The sequence below is a fragment of the Equus quagga genome, chromosome 15 (assembly GCF_021613505.1).
Source record: "Equus quagga isolate Etosha38 chromosome 15, UCLA_HA_Equagga_1.0, whole genome shotgun sequence".
Classification (NCBI taxonomy): Eukaryota; Metazoa; Chordata; class Mammalia; order Perissodactyla; family Equidae; genus Equus; species Equus quagga.
This window is the reverse complement of record NC_060281.1, coordinates 43,178,110-43,195,676: the sequence shown is the minus strand read 5'-3', so window position 1 is coordinate 43,195,676 and position 17,567 is coordinate 43,178,110. Positions and strand designations below refer to the sequence as shown.

The 17,567-nt window shown below is 38.1% G+C and overlaps 1 protein-coding gene across 1 annotated transcript; it reads right to left on the bottom strand.

Annotated features, from left to right (window-relative positions):
• Nucleotides 1-1,081: 1,081 nt before the first annotated feature.
• On the bottom strand, nucleotides 1,082-10,457 carry PRL (prolactin). Its single transcript, XM_046638843.1, has 5 exons — nucleotides 10,430-10,457; nucleotides 7,921-8,102; nucleotides 5,957-6,064; nucleotides 3,494-3,673; nucleotides 1,082-1,273 (listed from the first exon to the last, which is right to left on the bottom strand). The coding sequence occupies exons 1-5, from the start codon at nucleotides 10,455-10,457 to the stop codon at nucleotides 1,082-1,084; spliced, it is 690 nt and encodes a 229-aa protein (XP_046494799.1).
• Nucleotides 10,458-17,567: the final 7,110 nt, after the last annotated feature.

The following is a 17,567-nucleotide window of genomic DNA, read 5'->3' as shown; positions in this document are numbered from 1 at the left end:
GTCCCCACTTGTGAATGTCGTGGAAAGTCATAAGGGTGCCCTGTAAGAGAGATACTTGCCACTCAGGGGAAATTCAAGGTTAGTCCCTGTCGGCAAGGAGAAGGCTACGATAGCATCACATAAGTCAGTGATGTCAGAACTTATCCATCTCTCCTCACTGTAGCAGAGGAATGGAGATCCAGAAGAGGGAGGGGGAAGAAACCTTGCAGAAATCGACCACATCTGCTTTCCCTAAGTCCCTTGAGCCAAAACAGGCGAGAGGAAAACATTAAGTAGGTTGAATATAAGATGGAACTGAAACTTGATTGGACTGGATTTGTTAGACCCAGAGTGACTAGAACATATGGAATGTGTCCAAGATGATGCTCAGGAGACGGGAATTCAAGAGAGATTGGTTGAAGACAGCCACTGGAGAAAGATATAGCTATTTCATGTAGGTATCTGCCATGGTCTGAATGTTTGTGTCCCCCCCCCAATTCACGTGTTGAAATTCTAAGCCACCCCGTCTGTGGTATTTTGTTATAGCAGCCCAAACAGACTAAGGCAGTATCCTGACAATTTTAGACTGTTCAGTAAGCCTCATGCTGTTTGGGTGCATCACAGTTTCCTAGTACTTATATTATCTATCATAATACTGTGAAAGTTAGCTGATGGTTCATGGCTTGCTTTCATAAAAACATTCTGAGAATTCAATCTTCTTGGTAATGTGACCAGCATGATTAATAATTGTCTAATTCTTTTATTCTAATAACTTGACCCACAACAATTTACTGTGATTCTAAAGTCAGCTGATAATTGTCTTATTTGTAATGCTAGCTTCTGCTATTTGTGACAAATATTAATGGGAACTTCTCACTGGTAGTGACAGATTTTCTTTTGATTTTCTATTAAATGAAGATAAAAAAAAAACTTTGACAAATTGCCTTTTTAGATTTTGACATCTCTAAGGAGTGAGTTTTTATTTTTTAAGATGAGACCCATTACACCCAAGCATGCATTAAAAAGCTATAAAACTAAAAGAAGCTTGCTCTGGGATGGATCATTAAGAACCATCTCAGAAATAGATGGAATGGATGTGGGCTTAGCAGTTGCTATCGTAGACGATTCGGCACTTCAGGAGCTTGAGATAATTGTCGATCTTATGTGAATCTCTTCGTAGGCAGTGGAGCAGGTTATAAAAAGCAAAAAGGCGACTGTCCTCGTCAGCCATCTGCAGGGATGGAAGTCCTGACCAGACAGAGTAGACCTCATTTTCTTTGATTCCGGGTTGAACCTAATAACCAAAAAGATAGTGACTTATTATTTGTGTTATTAGTATTTGCTTATCTTTGGTCTCTCTAATGGTTGAATTAAGATGTAGAGATGAGACGTGAGTATAGAACTTCTAGACAGAAGCATGGCTTAATGAGCTACTGTAACAGAAATCTGTCATTAGTCTAAAAACTAGAAGAGGAACTCAAGTATAGGTTTTCTCACATGTCTGTGATCACGGATGAAGGGTGTTCATGCAGGAGGAGACAGATGGAGAGCTAGAAATTTGCTGTTTGAATATAGTAATGAATGTGACCAAGGGACAATGAAGGAACTAGCACCAATTCTCTCACTTGAGGAACTGATTCATTTCCTGAATTTTGTCTCAGATGTGCATTTTGTACTTTGTTTCTTCTGACAGGTCCCCATAATTACATTTTTTTTTTCTTTGCTTTGAACTGATTCTATTCTCTGTATAGTGTATGTACCAAAGACGTTAGAAACGATGACGATTTTACTTGATGTTTTAAGGTGCAAATAATCTAGCAATTACTATGACTAAAAAGATCTGCTAAAGCAGTCAGGAGACTTTCACACAATCCACCCAGGACAGAGAACACCCAAATTTCTCTGAAGAATATCTGCTTTCTTTTGAGTCTCTGGAGAGGGAGGTACTGGGACAAGTACCTATGAGAAAGGGGGCTGCTGGCAGCAACCCCTCAGTGGTGAGGGATGAGTGATAGGGTGGAAACATACTGTGATAACAAAAGGACTCTGAGCACCATGAGGGAGGAGCATCGTTTGTCTTCACATTCTATCAGCGCCTGCCTGCTGGAAGCCCTGGAGATCTGAGACCGAGTAACCACCTCAGCAGCTAGGAATGTTGACGAGTTTGGAGAACCACTAGGTGCAGATGGGGAATAAGTGTAGACCCTGAGCTGATAAACTAACCATCTCCCGCAGAGTGAGAATATTTTTTAAGCCTGAGATTCCCTATTAGAATTTAAAGAGTGTGCGTGTGTGTGTGTGTGTGTATTTGTTGTCCTGGTTTATGTTTTTTATTTTTGGTGCTTGAGCCCTAAGACAAAATCTGCTGTGCAAGGGACAATGACATGAATAAGAATAAATAAATAAGTAGTAAACAAACAAAAAAAGAACAGAAAATGAAGTGTTATAGAACAAATGTGGCCTAAGAATGTGGGCTGACGGTAATAAAGACAATAACTTGACAATCTAGGTGTTTATTTCATATGTCCCAAGGTTAAAATGTGCTTTGTGTTGTGTTAGATGTATTCTTCTCCCATGAAAATGACAAAAATGACACATGATAGCATGTACTTTGTACGCAATAAGAGAAATATGAAATTGCTCCTGTTATTATTCCTATAGACATGTTTTTCTTTAGATGATACATTATTTCTGAGAACTTCAGAAAGCTTTTTAGATGTTAACTCACTCCTATTCAAATTGTCCCATCTTAATGGAGATGTACATTGCAAATATTAACTCAATTTAAATATGACAAATTATTTGGGGGAGATTAAATACATTGATAGGAGTTTTGATTTTGGACCCCAAGTAAAAAAAATTTAGGATGATGCAACTTTCTGTAGATTACAAAATAAAGAACATTCCAGAAAAGATACACCCCTTTCTTTTGGGTACCACTGAAATCAGTGCTTGTGGAAGGTCATTGATGCTGTGGCTTGATCTTTTCAATCTCCTTCCATCCCTGAAAAATACATCCAGCAGAGCGGGCAGCTGGGGGGCCATCTGGGGGGCAACACCATCCAATCTGATTTTGATTTTCTCTTTTCTCCCTTCCCACTCTCATCCTTTGGTGTGGGGAGAAAAGAGAAAGAACATGAGCTGAATTTCAATAGCAGGTATCCTGGGATACTTTGAGAAAAACATTTCTCCTGCAGAATCTATTCTCTAGTTTTCTTTCTCTTGAAAATATTTTAACCACCTGTCCCCAGGGAGAGGAGGGTCTTTGGTGAATTTGTGTGCAGCATAGGGAAAGCCACCTCTGTCAAATATCGCAGAAGAATCCTAAGATTCACTTACAGTAGGATGGACCACGATGAGTTACTAAGCTCTTGCTTTATTTGGTAGCAGTCTACAATATAGAACGCTGAAATCTTGTTCTTGCACAGTGAGATATTTCAAAACTCCTTCCTCCCCACGCAGGTCACCTCTTTCGTTAATGAGAAAAACAAAGAAACGTCAGGAGGCTGCCCACCTGGCCGACTATCTTCTCCATGCCTTCTAGAAGTCGTCTGTTTTGCTCCTCAATCTCTATGGCTTTTGACAGGATAGCCTCCGGGGCTTCTTGCATACCGCGCACTTCTGAGACGAGGTGATACAGAGGGTCGTTCCAGGAGCGCAAAACTCGGAGGATCAGGTTCAGAAGGTCTTCGTGCTAAGCGACCGTATAAAGCAATCACATTAAAATAAGCAGAATACAATGGGTTTAGTTACATGTGATTTTCGCTCAGAGAGGCTGACCTACAATATCTTTTTGTTATTCCTATGTGTATGTAAAATTTTTCGTAGGTGGTACAAGTTGTAAAAATACAAAATTTAAGCTATGGGCTCAGACTTTGCTAAAATTAAAAGAAAATCTGGCTTATTTAAATGACTACTTTTTCTAATGAGAGTTCTAATTTATAACATGAAGAATTTTGTTTTCCCTCTGAAATCCTACCATCCGTCCACGCAGTGAATTCTTTTATATTTGATTGCTTTGCTTGTTCATGGGAAGAAACCAAGGAGTATTGTGGGAACTCAATATGTGCCCATAGTACCTGCCTCAGGAAAGATAGATTCCAGGGTCAATGACAGAGGGCTCAAATCATTTTGACCCAAAGATTCATTCATATTAATGAATCAGATCATTCATGAATGTATTCATTTGTGATTTGTAGTTTACTTTATGATGTTAGAACAAAGAGATGATGATGAAGACATGGCATTCATAAACATACTTTCCTCCATCCATACCAACCCTCATGCTGCTATGAGAGCAGTCTATTTTGCTGACATACGCAGGTGAATAAGATGGCACAAGGCTGTCCTTGGTAACAGCATTGAGGGAATTCACAATGGAGACTTTTGCCCCCTAGTTTACTACTACTAGGATTGCGCATCAAACTCCAAGGGACTGGTTATCTGTGATTTAAAATGCTTGCTTTCTCGATGTCTGTGAACTAGTCTAGTGGTAAAGGAAATGAAGCGCAGAGAAGAGTGAAATAGACATTACAATGGAGGCATAATTAGGATGTGAAAGAACGAGCGGTAAAGAGGTGTAGACCATATAGTGAATGGCAGTAGAGTTTTGCTAGGGCCATTCATTGTAGCATAACAATTAAGAGTGAGGGTTTTGAATTGGATGAAGCCCAGACTCACTGCTTGCTACCCATGCAACTGGTGCAAATTCCATGGCCTCTCTGAGCCTCGGTTTCCTTATCTTAGTAAGTGTAGTAACAGCACCTTGTGTTACAAGATTTTTTGTGAAGATTAACTACAATAAGGCACAGAAAATGCTTTGTAAAGTGAAAGGCAATATAGTAGCTCACAATAAATTTCAACTCCTCCTCCTTCTCTTCATCTTCTTCCTTCATTTTATTGTCATCATCATCATCATCATCATCATCATCATTATTATTTATTTAATTTTTTTGGTGAGGAAGACTGGCCTTGAGCTAACATCTGTTGCCAATCTTCCTCTTTTTGCTTGAGGAAGATTGTTCCTGAGCTAACATCCAAGGCAATCTTCTTCTATTTTGTATGTAGGATGCTGCCACAGCATGGCTTGACAAGCGGTGTATGGGTCCACACCCAGGGTCCGAACCTGCGAACCCCAGGCTGCCAAAGTGGAGCGTGCGAACTTAACCACTACGCCACCTGGCCAGCCCCCATAATTATCATTAATGAGCTTAGGAAACAGAAAGAGTGCTGGCACTATTAACAAAGTTTTAAAGAGAGAACAAATTGTGTTTATGGGGGGTATATATGTGAAAATGTTTATTTTAAATCATGTTAAGACTGGGTTATGGCAAGGAATAAGAAGGGAGAGATTGTGATAAAAAATTGGAGCTGGGATAAAGGATTGGGGCTTGATATGCAGACTTTGTTGTCCTCAGAACAGAGGTAATAGTTGCAGCTGTGAGAAGCAAAACATGGTATTTGGCAGGACTTGGTTTTGGGAGAGACTTATAGTTAAGGAGTAAGTAGTGGCAGAAGAGTCAGTGAAGAATGAAGAAAGAAGTAGGTATCAGAGACGTAGGAGTAGAATCAGAAAAGCCTTGAAAGTCCAAAAGAGATGAGTCAAATGGTGCAGAGGTAAGTGACGTTAGATCCTGCCCATGTAGGAGAGCACTCGTAATGTGTAACAAGTACGCTTTCATACAGTATAGCATGTGCAATCCTGGGTCCAAGGCATTGGTTACAGTAATGCTGTCTGCACAGACAATTTGTAGACCTGTTATTTATTTTGCTGCTATAATCTGTATTCAGCGTTTGATTTTACTGATAATTCAGTGACTACGTAATGTAATTTCTCTTTGATTGCTTACCCTTCCTCCAAGTTTCTCTGCGTGTATAATTATCATTATCTGTCACACTGCCTCTAATCATCTCCAGCTCGGTAATGCCAGTGTACTGCCTCAGTTGTTTTGGTGAAAAACCTGGAAAGAAGACTCACATGGATCTGTTGGGCTTGCTCCTTGTCTTCAGGGGTAGAGAGGGAAGAAGTGTGGCAGCTGTTGATGGCCTTGGTAACGAAGCCCCGGCCCTGGGCATACCGTTTGTCCTAGAAGTGATCAAGAAAATTCATTTAAGGTTGTTTGGGCATTGAATAAAAGAGTAAATGAACCCATTACCAGAATATTAACCCATTTGATAGACGTATGACGTTTTTTAAATGAGAGTCAGGTAAAAATCAAAACTAAAGAATTAAGAAAGTCACCCTTTTCTTTCCATTCTCTCTAGAAACCATTAGTTTTTCATCCAATTTTTCTAAATTCCAACCTTTTCGCTTCTCTGCAATTTCCTTGTTTGATTTCATCCCTCCCACAAGTTGCTATTTGGAAAGCAAAAACTAAAAATATCAAAAATACAAAATATTCAATGTTTTATTAAATATCATCTTTCTTTAGTATTTGAACCAAACATCATAGTGTATATGTACCTATATTTAGCCATTTTTAAAATGTCTTGTTTATTGTAGGTCCCAATTGATATGTTCCCTTACTAGGTGTTATAAGGTTACAAATTTTCTTTGACTAATCTCTGAATCCACACACCTGTACCATACCATGTTCATCATAGATGCGGAATACAATTTTGTTGATTGTGACAAAATCATGTCAGAAAAGCAGAGCATAAAATTTTAGGAAGTATTAAGCAATGGACTGACAATAAGAACAGAAAAAATTAGCTAACACATTGACAGAGAAAAACTAATTTTTAGCAAAAGTTGTGCAAATTTAAAGAGATTATTAGGAAGATTTGGAAGATAAAGGATGGTCAGTCAAAAATGGAGGATGAAAGAAAAACTGAGTAAAAAAGAACTACATGAATATACATTTCTTACAAGCATCGAGCCACATTCTTTATGGAGATCTTTGATTCATTGAAGCTCTAATCTACTGTCTGCTCCTTGAGTGACCTAACAGAGTTAACATACCACTTTCAAAGTACTTTAATTAGAGAATAATTGTTTCCAGTTCTAAACTAATCCTTCTTTTGTAGTTCTAAACCTATACACTGCAAATCTTAGAACAATCATGCGTGGCATTTTTGGATTTCTGAAAAGTTATTATTATTTGTTTTCCTGACATGGATTTAGCTTAGTTTAACTTTGTTCAATCTACCTAATTCACTGCAGTACAATTTCCATTTATTGGATGTCTACGCTACGAGAGGTGAAGAATGCATACAGAGACGTAACCTGCAGGTGAGGACAAGAAATCAACATGCTCCTTCTTCCTCAGCCTCACCTTAAAGTGCTTTATGTTGAGTGCTGTTACGGATCAAATGTTTGTTTGCCCCAAATATGTTGGAGCTCCAACACCCAGTGTGCTGTATTTGGAGACAGAGCCTTTATGGAAGTAATTAAGGTAAAATGAGGTCACAGGGTGGAACCCTGATCCAATGGGATTAATGTCTGTAGAAGAAGACACACTAAGAGAACTTTCTCTCTCTCTCTTTATCCCCCACCTGCCACGTGAGGACACAGGGAGAGGGCAAGCTGGGAAGAAGAGAGCCCTCACCAGAACCCGACCGTGCTCCCACCCTGATCTCCAACTTCCAGCTCCCAGAACTGTGAGAAAATAAATTTCTGTTGTGAAAGCCACCCAGTCTACGGTATTCTGTTATGGCAGCCCAAGCTCACTAATAAAGGTGCTTAAAATTTTTGGAAAGTTTTAAAAATAAAATAAATTAAAGGAAATTTAAAAAAATGATTACACTCCTGAAGAATCTTTGCAATTCCACGAAACCGTCCCTTTCTTTTTGTTTTGCATTTTATTAGGTGATGCCTTCTTTTACCTATAAGATGTATTATTTGAAATTTGGCTCTTGCAGCTTTCTTGTTTCAAGTGTGGTATTGCCCCGTTATTGACGCGAAGGTTCCTTCCGGGAAGAAGCAAGACGTGTGGTACTTACGAATTCGTTGAACATTTCTGAGGAGAGGTTGTGGATGTAGTGGGACAGGATGACCGCGCGGTCAAACAGTTCTCGGAGGGACACCTGGCAGTTGACAGCCCCACTCGGACAGATGGGAAGGGAGGCCACGCTCTTGCACAGGAGTAGATCTGACACCAGCAGCAGCAGGAGCAGGAGCGATCCTGCTTAAATAAAAACACCAGCCACTCTGAGATGATCTATTCAGCTGAGGTTATCAAAAGTCATCCTGTCGAGGGAAGCCTTGTCTCTCCCCATTGCCCTCAGCATGATTTGGTACTGTAATAGCTGGGCCGGGGAAGAATCAACACCTTCCACTGTGTAAATTTAGTTGTATAATGATGTTTGCACAGATGTATAGTTTGTGAAGTAGCTTACTCCCTGCATTTTTGTATTGCTCCTAGAAGGGCTTCTGTACTTTGTAAACATTTGGGGCTTAACATAATTCTGAGCCACGGGGTGTAGGTCATTCTCTTAGGATAGTTTAATGTCTTGGGAGTGTCTGCAGATTTTCAGCAGCCGGGATTTCTAGGAGTTCTTAATTTTTTTAACTCTATGTTGACTTATACTTGCATTTTAGACGCGGAAATGGCAAGAACAGCACAGGTGATCTGTTTGTTTTACCATGATAAGAGTAAACATGGGATGGATGGATGGCTGATATTGAGTGTGAAGAGAATTCTAACATAACAATGATACGGTAGCCTAGGTCTGCTGACTCATCTTAATAACCCCATGCATTTGCTTGACACTTTGCCAAAAGCTTTAACATCTTTTAAAAATTTATGTTTCACAATAATCCTGTGAGATAGACTCAAACTTCATTGCTATTATCAAGTTATGTTGATGAAACAGAAGACAGAAAGATTAAATGATTTTCTGCAAGTCCCATTATTAGCAGGTGGGGGAGGCTGGACGCCAATATTGTCATCTTTTCACTTTGTCGTGTTGCGTCACATGCACCCATGGCCACTCAGTCTGCATATGTATAACAGGGACCACATTAGGAGCTGTGATGACCTGGTGCTTGCAGAGGTCATGGCCATTACTTGTAAAGAACAATGCTTTACCTTTAATTGCATCATAACAGTGGCCCTAGGAAGTTGATTTCATGCATTTTTTTCTGCTCTGTCTATAAAACACCTACTTTTAAAATCTTCCACAATTATCAGAGACGATTTGGTCATCAATTTGCTATCTCAGCAGATGGATGGATATGTACCTCTAACATAGCAATAATTTATGCTTTCGAAAGAAAGGAACAATATATTAAAATTACTTTTTAACCTTAAACTACCCCAAGAGAATATCTGATATAAAAATGTGCTTATCAGGAAACCAAGTTTCTATGCAACCTTCAACAAATGTAATTATAAATGTCCAAGATAAAATCAGGCAAGTGCTAAAGATTTATGTATAAAAAAATATCTAAACCTAAGAGTATCTAAAAAGTTGGTTAGTATAGAATGTAACTAAACAAACTTTTAACTGCAAAATAAAAAAATATCAATGTTGGGAGATGATTCATATAACAGACTTTTAATTTTTTAAAAATATGATCTTTCCAAAAAGTTTATTTTAGGTGCATTCATATAGTCATGTAATATAGCTGAATGGATATTTTATCTACAGGTGTAAATAAAAAGTGATAGAGAAATTGGAATATTGGTTCTAGGAAATTCATAACTGGATAAATATTAACTCTGACTCCATTTATCTGTGCGTCTATCATCTGAAGGATTTTCACAGTTTAAGATCAGGTAAAATTGATATATATTTTTGTTCTTCATTTCATAAAATAAATTTTACAGTTGTTAATTTCTTTTTCTTGCATATGTCAACCAAGTAAGCAAAGATGATTAGATACTACTAAGCCTGTTTTTCCTTTTGAAATGTCATTTGGCTTAAACCCAGTCGATGAAATATTATAAAAGGCAATCCTGCTATCGTTATCTATATTATGGCTTCAGAGTTGAAAGTTTCATCAGGTTGACTCACCTTGGCTAAATTACATACGAGGCCTGGGAACCAGAAAATGTTAGTTTCTGCCTTCTGGAATTGTGATAAATGGGACCCATAGACACTTGTGGTCTTATTCCAGTCCAGGGTTTCCCAACCTTGGCATTATTGGCATTTTGAGCTGAACTATTCCTTGTTCTGGAGGCTGTCCAGTGCATTGTAGTATGTTTGGTAGTATCTCTGACCTCTACACAGTAGATACCAGTAGCACTCCTCCTCAAATTAAGACGACCACAGACATCTCCGGACATAACCAAATGTCTCTGGAAGAAGGGGGAGTCCCCCATTGGAGACCCACTATTGTATCCTATCATGCCCTTGTACCATTGCTCTTTAGAATAATAATTAGATAGCTCTTCTAAACTCCGTAAACCTGAAACCTCTTCCTAAGAGAATATTAGCTAACATTTTAAATGAATACCCCCACAAGAGTGTCGATAAAGCCAACAACTCAGTGAGTTGTTGCACATACCTTTCAGTGACGACCTCTTCTTGTCCATGGTGATGATCATTTTGGGAAACACACTTCACCAGAGAAGATCTGGTAGTCCTACAGCTCTCTCTCTCACAGATATTGGCTTTATAAACCTTTGACATCATTATGAATGTATTTAATCAGGCCTGCCTTTCTCTTTTGCCAGTCACCTGTTTCCGTCATTGAGATTACCACCATAATTTCAAACATCAAATGGTATTTTATTTCTTATTCATATTCAGGAAGACACAATGACCAGAAATGAACATTGGAGAAAGGATTTTGATTAATTAGACCAGAAGGAAATGAGAGAAATAATGAAGGCTAGATCTGGAGAAATAACTAGTTTGGGCTAGAGGACCTGTAAAACTATAGAAGTCATTTACTTTAAAATTTACCTTTATTTCTCCACCATTTCTTGAATATAGCGTTTTATTTAGCTTGGGCATCTCACGTATTATCGAAGGGTATTTTTTTTTTTCATTCAAATAGCTGGGTAGATGGAGTCAAAATTTCAAAACTTCCACCCTAAATAGCAGGAAATATAGAATAAGGAGTGAGAAAGTAGAATTTTCACTTACCCATTGTACTCTGGTTATATTTCCCTCATTTTTTCTTCCTTTTACACATTCTGTTTTGTCCTCTTTAAAATGACATGTCTATGTGGTACTTTGTTTTAAAATGTGCATTTTCATTTGTCCTTTTTGATTTTAATATATATGTAAAGTTATATTATCATCCCCAGTTTACAGATTGAAAAATAGAGGCTTGGAGAGATTCAATGTCAAGGGTATAGAAGAAGTAATTAGTTAAGTCAGATGCTGGAAGGATTATTGCTTCAAGAGGAATCGAGAGGGATGTGAAGAAGGCTTGGAAACGAATCACTTCACAAACATTGCTGTGCACCCACATCTAAGATGAACAAGAGATCACCCCTGACCTGAGGGAGTTTATTCTGGGTTTTCAAGGGCACACACACACACACACACACACTCACACACACACACCCTGCTATGTGATGAAGTGAAACAAAATTCTAGGCAATCATTTCTCCTCTTCTCAAGCACAGGAGTGGATAAATTGTTCTTAACTTATGATCACTTTATTTCTCTGACCTGTGACTCTGGGGCTAAGGTGACAAAAATTCATCTTTCCTGGGCTCAAAAGTTCCATTTGTCTTTTAGAGATTTCCTAAATGAAATGATTATAATGAATAAGAACTAAGTTGTTGATGGCTTTCTCTAATTTTCAAGTCCATGCATCTAAAGCAGCCTGTGACCTTTCATTTCAGTTCTGCCATATGTCTCTTAGAGTAAATTGATGGATGAGGTCATTGAAAAAGTAATCCCTTCCTACGGCATTTCCTTTTTCTACAGTTGCTACTGCCGTCTTTGTGCTTTAGCAATTATCTAACTAGGGGCTCTTACGGGGACCTAGTAATCTCAACAAAGATACCAGATTTTGAATCATCTGCATCGTGTGATGATTTATAGTCTCTGCCAATCTACAGCTGGGTCAGGATTCCATACACCCATACTAGTATCCATTTTTACCCCTGGACAGTGACAGTCTGAATTATGAAGACAGCAATGCTGTGTGGTAGAGAAATTAATGCTGCCCTCCGTTCCCCTCCTCTCCCGGAAACTTAAGAGTAGGAAAATCTGCCATAAGAACTGACAACTTAATCTTAAAATTTAAAGGTGTTGCAAGTTTTGTAGAAAGCCAGGAAAAGAGCAATCGAAGAAAACCTGAGTTGTGTTTATTCAGTGGAGGCCAACTGATTTATTTGCATCCAAAGAGGTATGCGTTTCTCTGTAAAATTTCTGTGTGCTTCCCTGCCCCACGTTTCCTGTTAATGGGGTGTTGCAATATTTAAATGACGCAAAAGGCATCTCTTATGCAAAAAGTCATAGCTGTCCTATTTTTTCTACCACGCATGTCACTCACTTTTCACCTTAATTTTTGTACACGCTCCTTTGAGGGTCCTTCTCTTTATCAGACGCTGCCCCTAATTTAGAGCAATAAAGAAGTTCACTAAGAATGGATTTGTCTGTTTTTATTCACAAAAATTCATTTGTTTGCCATTGTTGGTCTGAGCATTCAGAATTCAACTGAGAGATGATCAATTTCTGTCAAGTAGCTGAATGAGGAGCTCATATGATGTTAAAATCTCCATGATATTTTTAGTACCTGAAACTAATAAACAATTTTGCCCTCTTTCCTTACTGACTCTAATTTTTAACATTAAGTAACATCAGGTTGGTTTTCATTCCTGTTTGGGGATGGAGCTTGTACTGTCTTTATATTTTCTTTTGTTTATCTATTTTTAAGTTTGGATACTGTTTTTTCTTCTCTCATTTATGATGCAAAAATATTTAAAATGCTTCATATAACTTGAAAGGTTTCTACTGCAAGATATAGTGGGGAATATTAAAGAGCAAAAGGAATTAAGAAGTTTAAAAATCATCAGAATAAATAGATCACAAGGATATTTCAATTTATACTAGTAGTGGATTGTCTGTAATAAAGTGAAATTTGCTAATGATTAAAGATGTATTGTTTATGGATTTAAAAATTCCAAATAGCCATCTTCCAAAACTTGGGCTAAAAGATCAGATAGGATATATATATATATATATTTTTTTTTTTTTTTGAGGGAAATTAGCCCTGAGCTAGCATCTGCCACCAATCCTCCTCTTTTTGCTGAGGAAGACTGGCCCTGAGCTAACATCTGTGTCCATCTTCCTCTGCTTTATATGTGGGATGCCTGCCACAGCATGGCTTGACAAGTGATGTGTGGGTCCACACCTGGGATACGAACCAGCGAAACCTGGGCCGCCGAAGCAGAATGTGTGAATTTAACTGCTGCGCCCGCTGGGCTGGCCCTGGATAAATATTGTTTTTGATATGAAATATCAGAAAATGTGAAGGGCACGTTGGAGAAAGGATCAATCACAATGGTGCTTCCTTGAACTGCAGTGTTTTCAAGATAAGCCAAAGTAATGATTTAATTACATCCTACTATTTACATTCACTTCATGCTTGTAAGACATACGTTTTTTCCCCGAAGTGCCTGTGTTCACTGCTTATCTCTTGCTGAGGCTTTGCAGATCATCAACTTCCCTAAGTAAGTCCAGAACCCAAGTTCTTAATCTATGGCTGTGTCTTGAGGGCATTTGCTCCTTAAATAAGAAAGCCATAGTGGAAGCATTCGGAAAATCCCCCTGTAATTCCTTTTTCTTTTTCTTTTTTTTCCCTCACTCATATGCTGTTCAGATCCTCTGATCTAACTCTGACTTCTCTTTGTTAGCTTATCCTATGAGTTTCTTGTCGCATGCTTGTTCTGAACCATCTGTACTTTTGGACAAATTTTAATCCCTGATATAAGACAATGCCAGATCTAAGGATGATGTGTCAAGAGACTTCACAGAGTCACTCTTTGAGATTGCGTTTTTTCAAGTAAAAGCATCAAGTATTTGGCTGTATGCTCATGCTAAGTGGTGCAGATAACTTTCCTTGTAAAAGATTCTTCACACTTCAATATTCTGTGTGTGTGTGTACGTGTGTGTATCCCTTGCTCTAATGGGAAGTGGTTCTGAAGCACGCCTACATCTATGGACATATCTCTCTATCTAGACACAGACATATTAATATATAGAGATTATATATATATATAAATGTATCAAAATATATATCTATATAGAGAGAGAGACGCAGAGAGAGAAAGGGAATCATTGTCTAATAGGAAGTGGAACTCTGAGCCATGCCTGCTTCCGGGGATAATTTTAAATCTTTTTTTTTTAAGGTATGCTTTTTGATGAAGAAGATTGGCCCTGAGCTAACATCTGTTTCCAATCTTCCTCTTTTTCTTTCTCCCCAAAGCCCCAGGACATAGTTGTGTATCCTAGTTGTAAGTCATTCTAGTTCTTCCATGTGGGGTGCTGCCACAGCATGGCTTGACAAGTGGTGTGTAGGTCTGCACCCAGGATCCGAACTGGCAAATCCCAGGCCGCCAAAGCTGAGTGCACAATCTTGACCACTCAGCCATGGGGCTGGCCCCCAATTTTAAATCTTGTAGTTAGCACAGCCACCACCAAACAGAACTGAAAGCTATAGCAATAGACTGGGGTCTCTGAGGCTTCCTGCACTGACAGGCATTAATTCTTTAATGGTTCAATTGTGGTGAGACTGTAGGGGTCTCAGGGGACGGGTTGGGACAGTCAAGAGGAGTCAGAACACTTGGGTGGTGACAGCGGCAAATCTGTACTGATCGGAAGTGAAGTATTGCGACATTGTAACAATGCACAGGGCTACACGTGTGCGGACACACCCTCGTCCCTGCCTTCCTCCACTGTTATCTTTTCAATATATTGAAAGAATTCAGACTGAGAAGTAGGGCAGATTCTTGACAGGAAATAATATCCTCCCATTCCAGTCTACACACCCAGTATCCTCCAATACATTTTTCTATTAGAATTTGTCTACAATATATTAGCTGTGACATATCCATCTATCTTTTTTCCTTGTTTATTCATTAAATGCAAGGTGTCTTACTAGTGTAATAAATTCTTTGATATTCAGGGATTAACTAAAGTGACAATTGTTTAGCAATGATCTTTATCATTTGGTATTGAAATATAAATAAGAATTAATTCCTTGATGGAATGCTCTATTTACCAAAGAAATGTGTATATAAATATATATACATATGTACATACTTTATACTTTCTCTCTTTATATGTATCTATACATATATATGCAGATAGATATATACTAGTACATATATAAATATATATATATATATACTTTTAAACCACAAGGGAAAAGTGAAGGTACAAGGTAATGGTGAGGTTTCCTGAGATAAGGAGATCACAGAATCTTAGCTCTCTCTCATTTTAATAAAATAAGCAAAAAGTAAGCTTTAAAAAAATCCAGCAAAATTACACCTACTGTCAAAGGTGGAAGGAAGTATGAGCATGCTAATTTTTTCATGGTTCAGAGCTGGAATCAATAGATATTGTCAAGTTGATTTTTTAACAAAGGAAAGATGTCAACAGATGATGCAAAGTTATCATTATAACCACTAGAAAAATGGAAAACAGATTACAAACCCTCTAACTTCTCAGAAAAAGGAAATATTGTACACACACGCATACACATGTGTGCACACACAAAAAGTATATGACATTCCATTTAACAAAAGATAGAAAACAAGGAAAACATAGGCAACAAAAAATATAAAATTAGAGGCCAGAATAAGATGCAACATCAAACATGTTATAGGATAAGTTTACTTATTAAAAGTAAAAAATGATTCAGTTTCTCTAAAAGTGGTAAATCCCAGCTATATGCTGGATACAGGTGATAATACCCGAAACAGTCGTTTTCAAAGGGCAAGGAGGTAGAGGTTGATTTTGACCTCCAGGAGACATTCACCAACATCTTAAGACAATTTTATTGTCATAACTGAAGTGGAGGTGCTCCTGGCATCTCTTGGCCAGAGATGCTGCTAAATATCCTATAACACACTGCCCAGCTCTTCAAACAAAATATTAAGCCATTCAGAATGTCAGTAACTCCAATGCTGCGAAACCCTGCCCTAAAATGAAACGGCTGAGAAAAGAAAAGCGTAAGTATAAAAAAGCCCCACATCAAGCAAATTATTTAAAACTGCTGGAGTGATAAGATTACTAATAGGCAAGTTTACGTTTAAGGCAAAAACTGTTAAAGTAAAGGACAGTACTTTGTGATATTGTATACGATCAACAATGGAGACAAGGCTATCAACAATCTTTGTGCATTTAATAATAGGATCCAAAACATAAAGCACACAGTAAGAAAATTCAAGGGGAAATTAACCAAGACACAAGAGTAGGAGATGATATATGTGTAGGTATTTCAAATGCCTATGAAACATTTATAATAAATGACATATTTGGCCATAGTGAAAATGTAACAATTTTCTAAAAATTAGAACACATGGCAATAGGAATATATAAGTAGTTCAATTTATTTTGTTTTCTCTTAATAGTCACCAAGGATTATTTACTTGCTGAATCTAAATCACTCCCTGAGTCCTTACCTATGTCAACTTTTTTTTGTCATTCAACCCTGTATTCTCCCCATTGGCTGTGATATTCAGTGTCGTGACTTTACCTGTCATACCCATGAAGATGATCTCAACTTGTTTTTCTTTCCCTACCTTATCTTCTGAGCTGCCAGCTACCTGCTAGACATTTCAACCTATATATCTTCAACCAAGATATGCTGAATTATTAAAAGAAAATCCCGAACTACTCAGCATTTCTTGTAAACTACTATTTTCTCAGTCACCACACTTAACCTCTCAGAGCTGTGTTCATTTCCTTTTCTTTTGTCTCCCTTAACTCACACTCAACCAGTTGATACGTGGCAATTATTCTGCCTTTTTTTAGTGAGGAAGATTGGCCCTGAGCTAACATCTGTTGCCAATCTTCTTCTATTTTGTATGTGGGATGCTGCCACAGCATGACTTGATGAGCGCTGTATAGGTCTGTGCCCAGGATCTGAAAATGTGAACCCTTGGCTGCTGAAGCAGAGCATGTGGACTTAACCACTAACCACTGGGCTGGCCTCTGCCTCTTTTACTTCTATGAAGTTTTCTTTTCTCCTCACTCCAGGTTATCTCAACCTAGACATTTATCATTTCTCTTCCATTTTCTCCTGCCTAGGTCCATTTCAATTTCAATCTGCTTACCCATCAAAGAAGATTAGTCATCCTGAAGGGAAACTTCTGAACAATCTCTAATTTGTCTAAATCATAGTATTTTAGGTCAGAGGAAACATGGAGTAAATTTAACTGAATATCTCATTTTATGGATGAAGAAGATGCCATAAACACATTTAATTATTGACAAAAGTGACCTTGGAACTCCAGATCTTTTGCCTGCCACATTGGTGATATTTCTTCTTGCCTTCTGTACTCACACTTGTGTTTGAAGAGCTTATTAAGCAGCTGATGGTAAATCTTGATGAGAAGATACAGATGTGACCTTGAAGACACATTGAGAAACACATTACTTCAAGGAAAAATGCCAAGGTAATTGGGTTCCCAAAGAGAGAGGAGAGAGAAATAGAAGGTTTAAACACTTCGGGA

Bases quoted from the DNA above. Each gene is read 5' to 3' on its own strand.
- PRL (XM_046638843.1), bottom strand. From the start codon at position 10,457: ATGGACAAGAAGAGGTCGTCACTGAAAG. The intron at 3,674-5,956 runs GTGAGTCTTCTT...ACGGTCGCTTAG, and splicing joins AGCAAGCCCAACAGATCCAT to CACGAAGACCTTCTGAACCT. The intron at 1,274-3,493 runs GTGGGCAGCCTC...TTTGGTTATTAG, and splicing joins TGGAGAAGATAGTCGGCCAG to GTTCAACCCGGAATCAAAGA.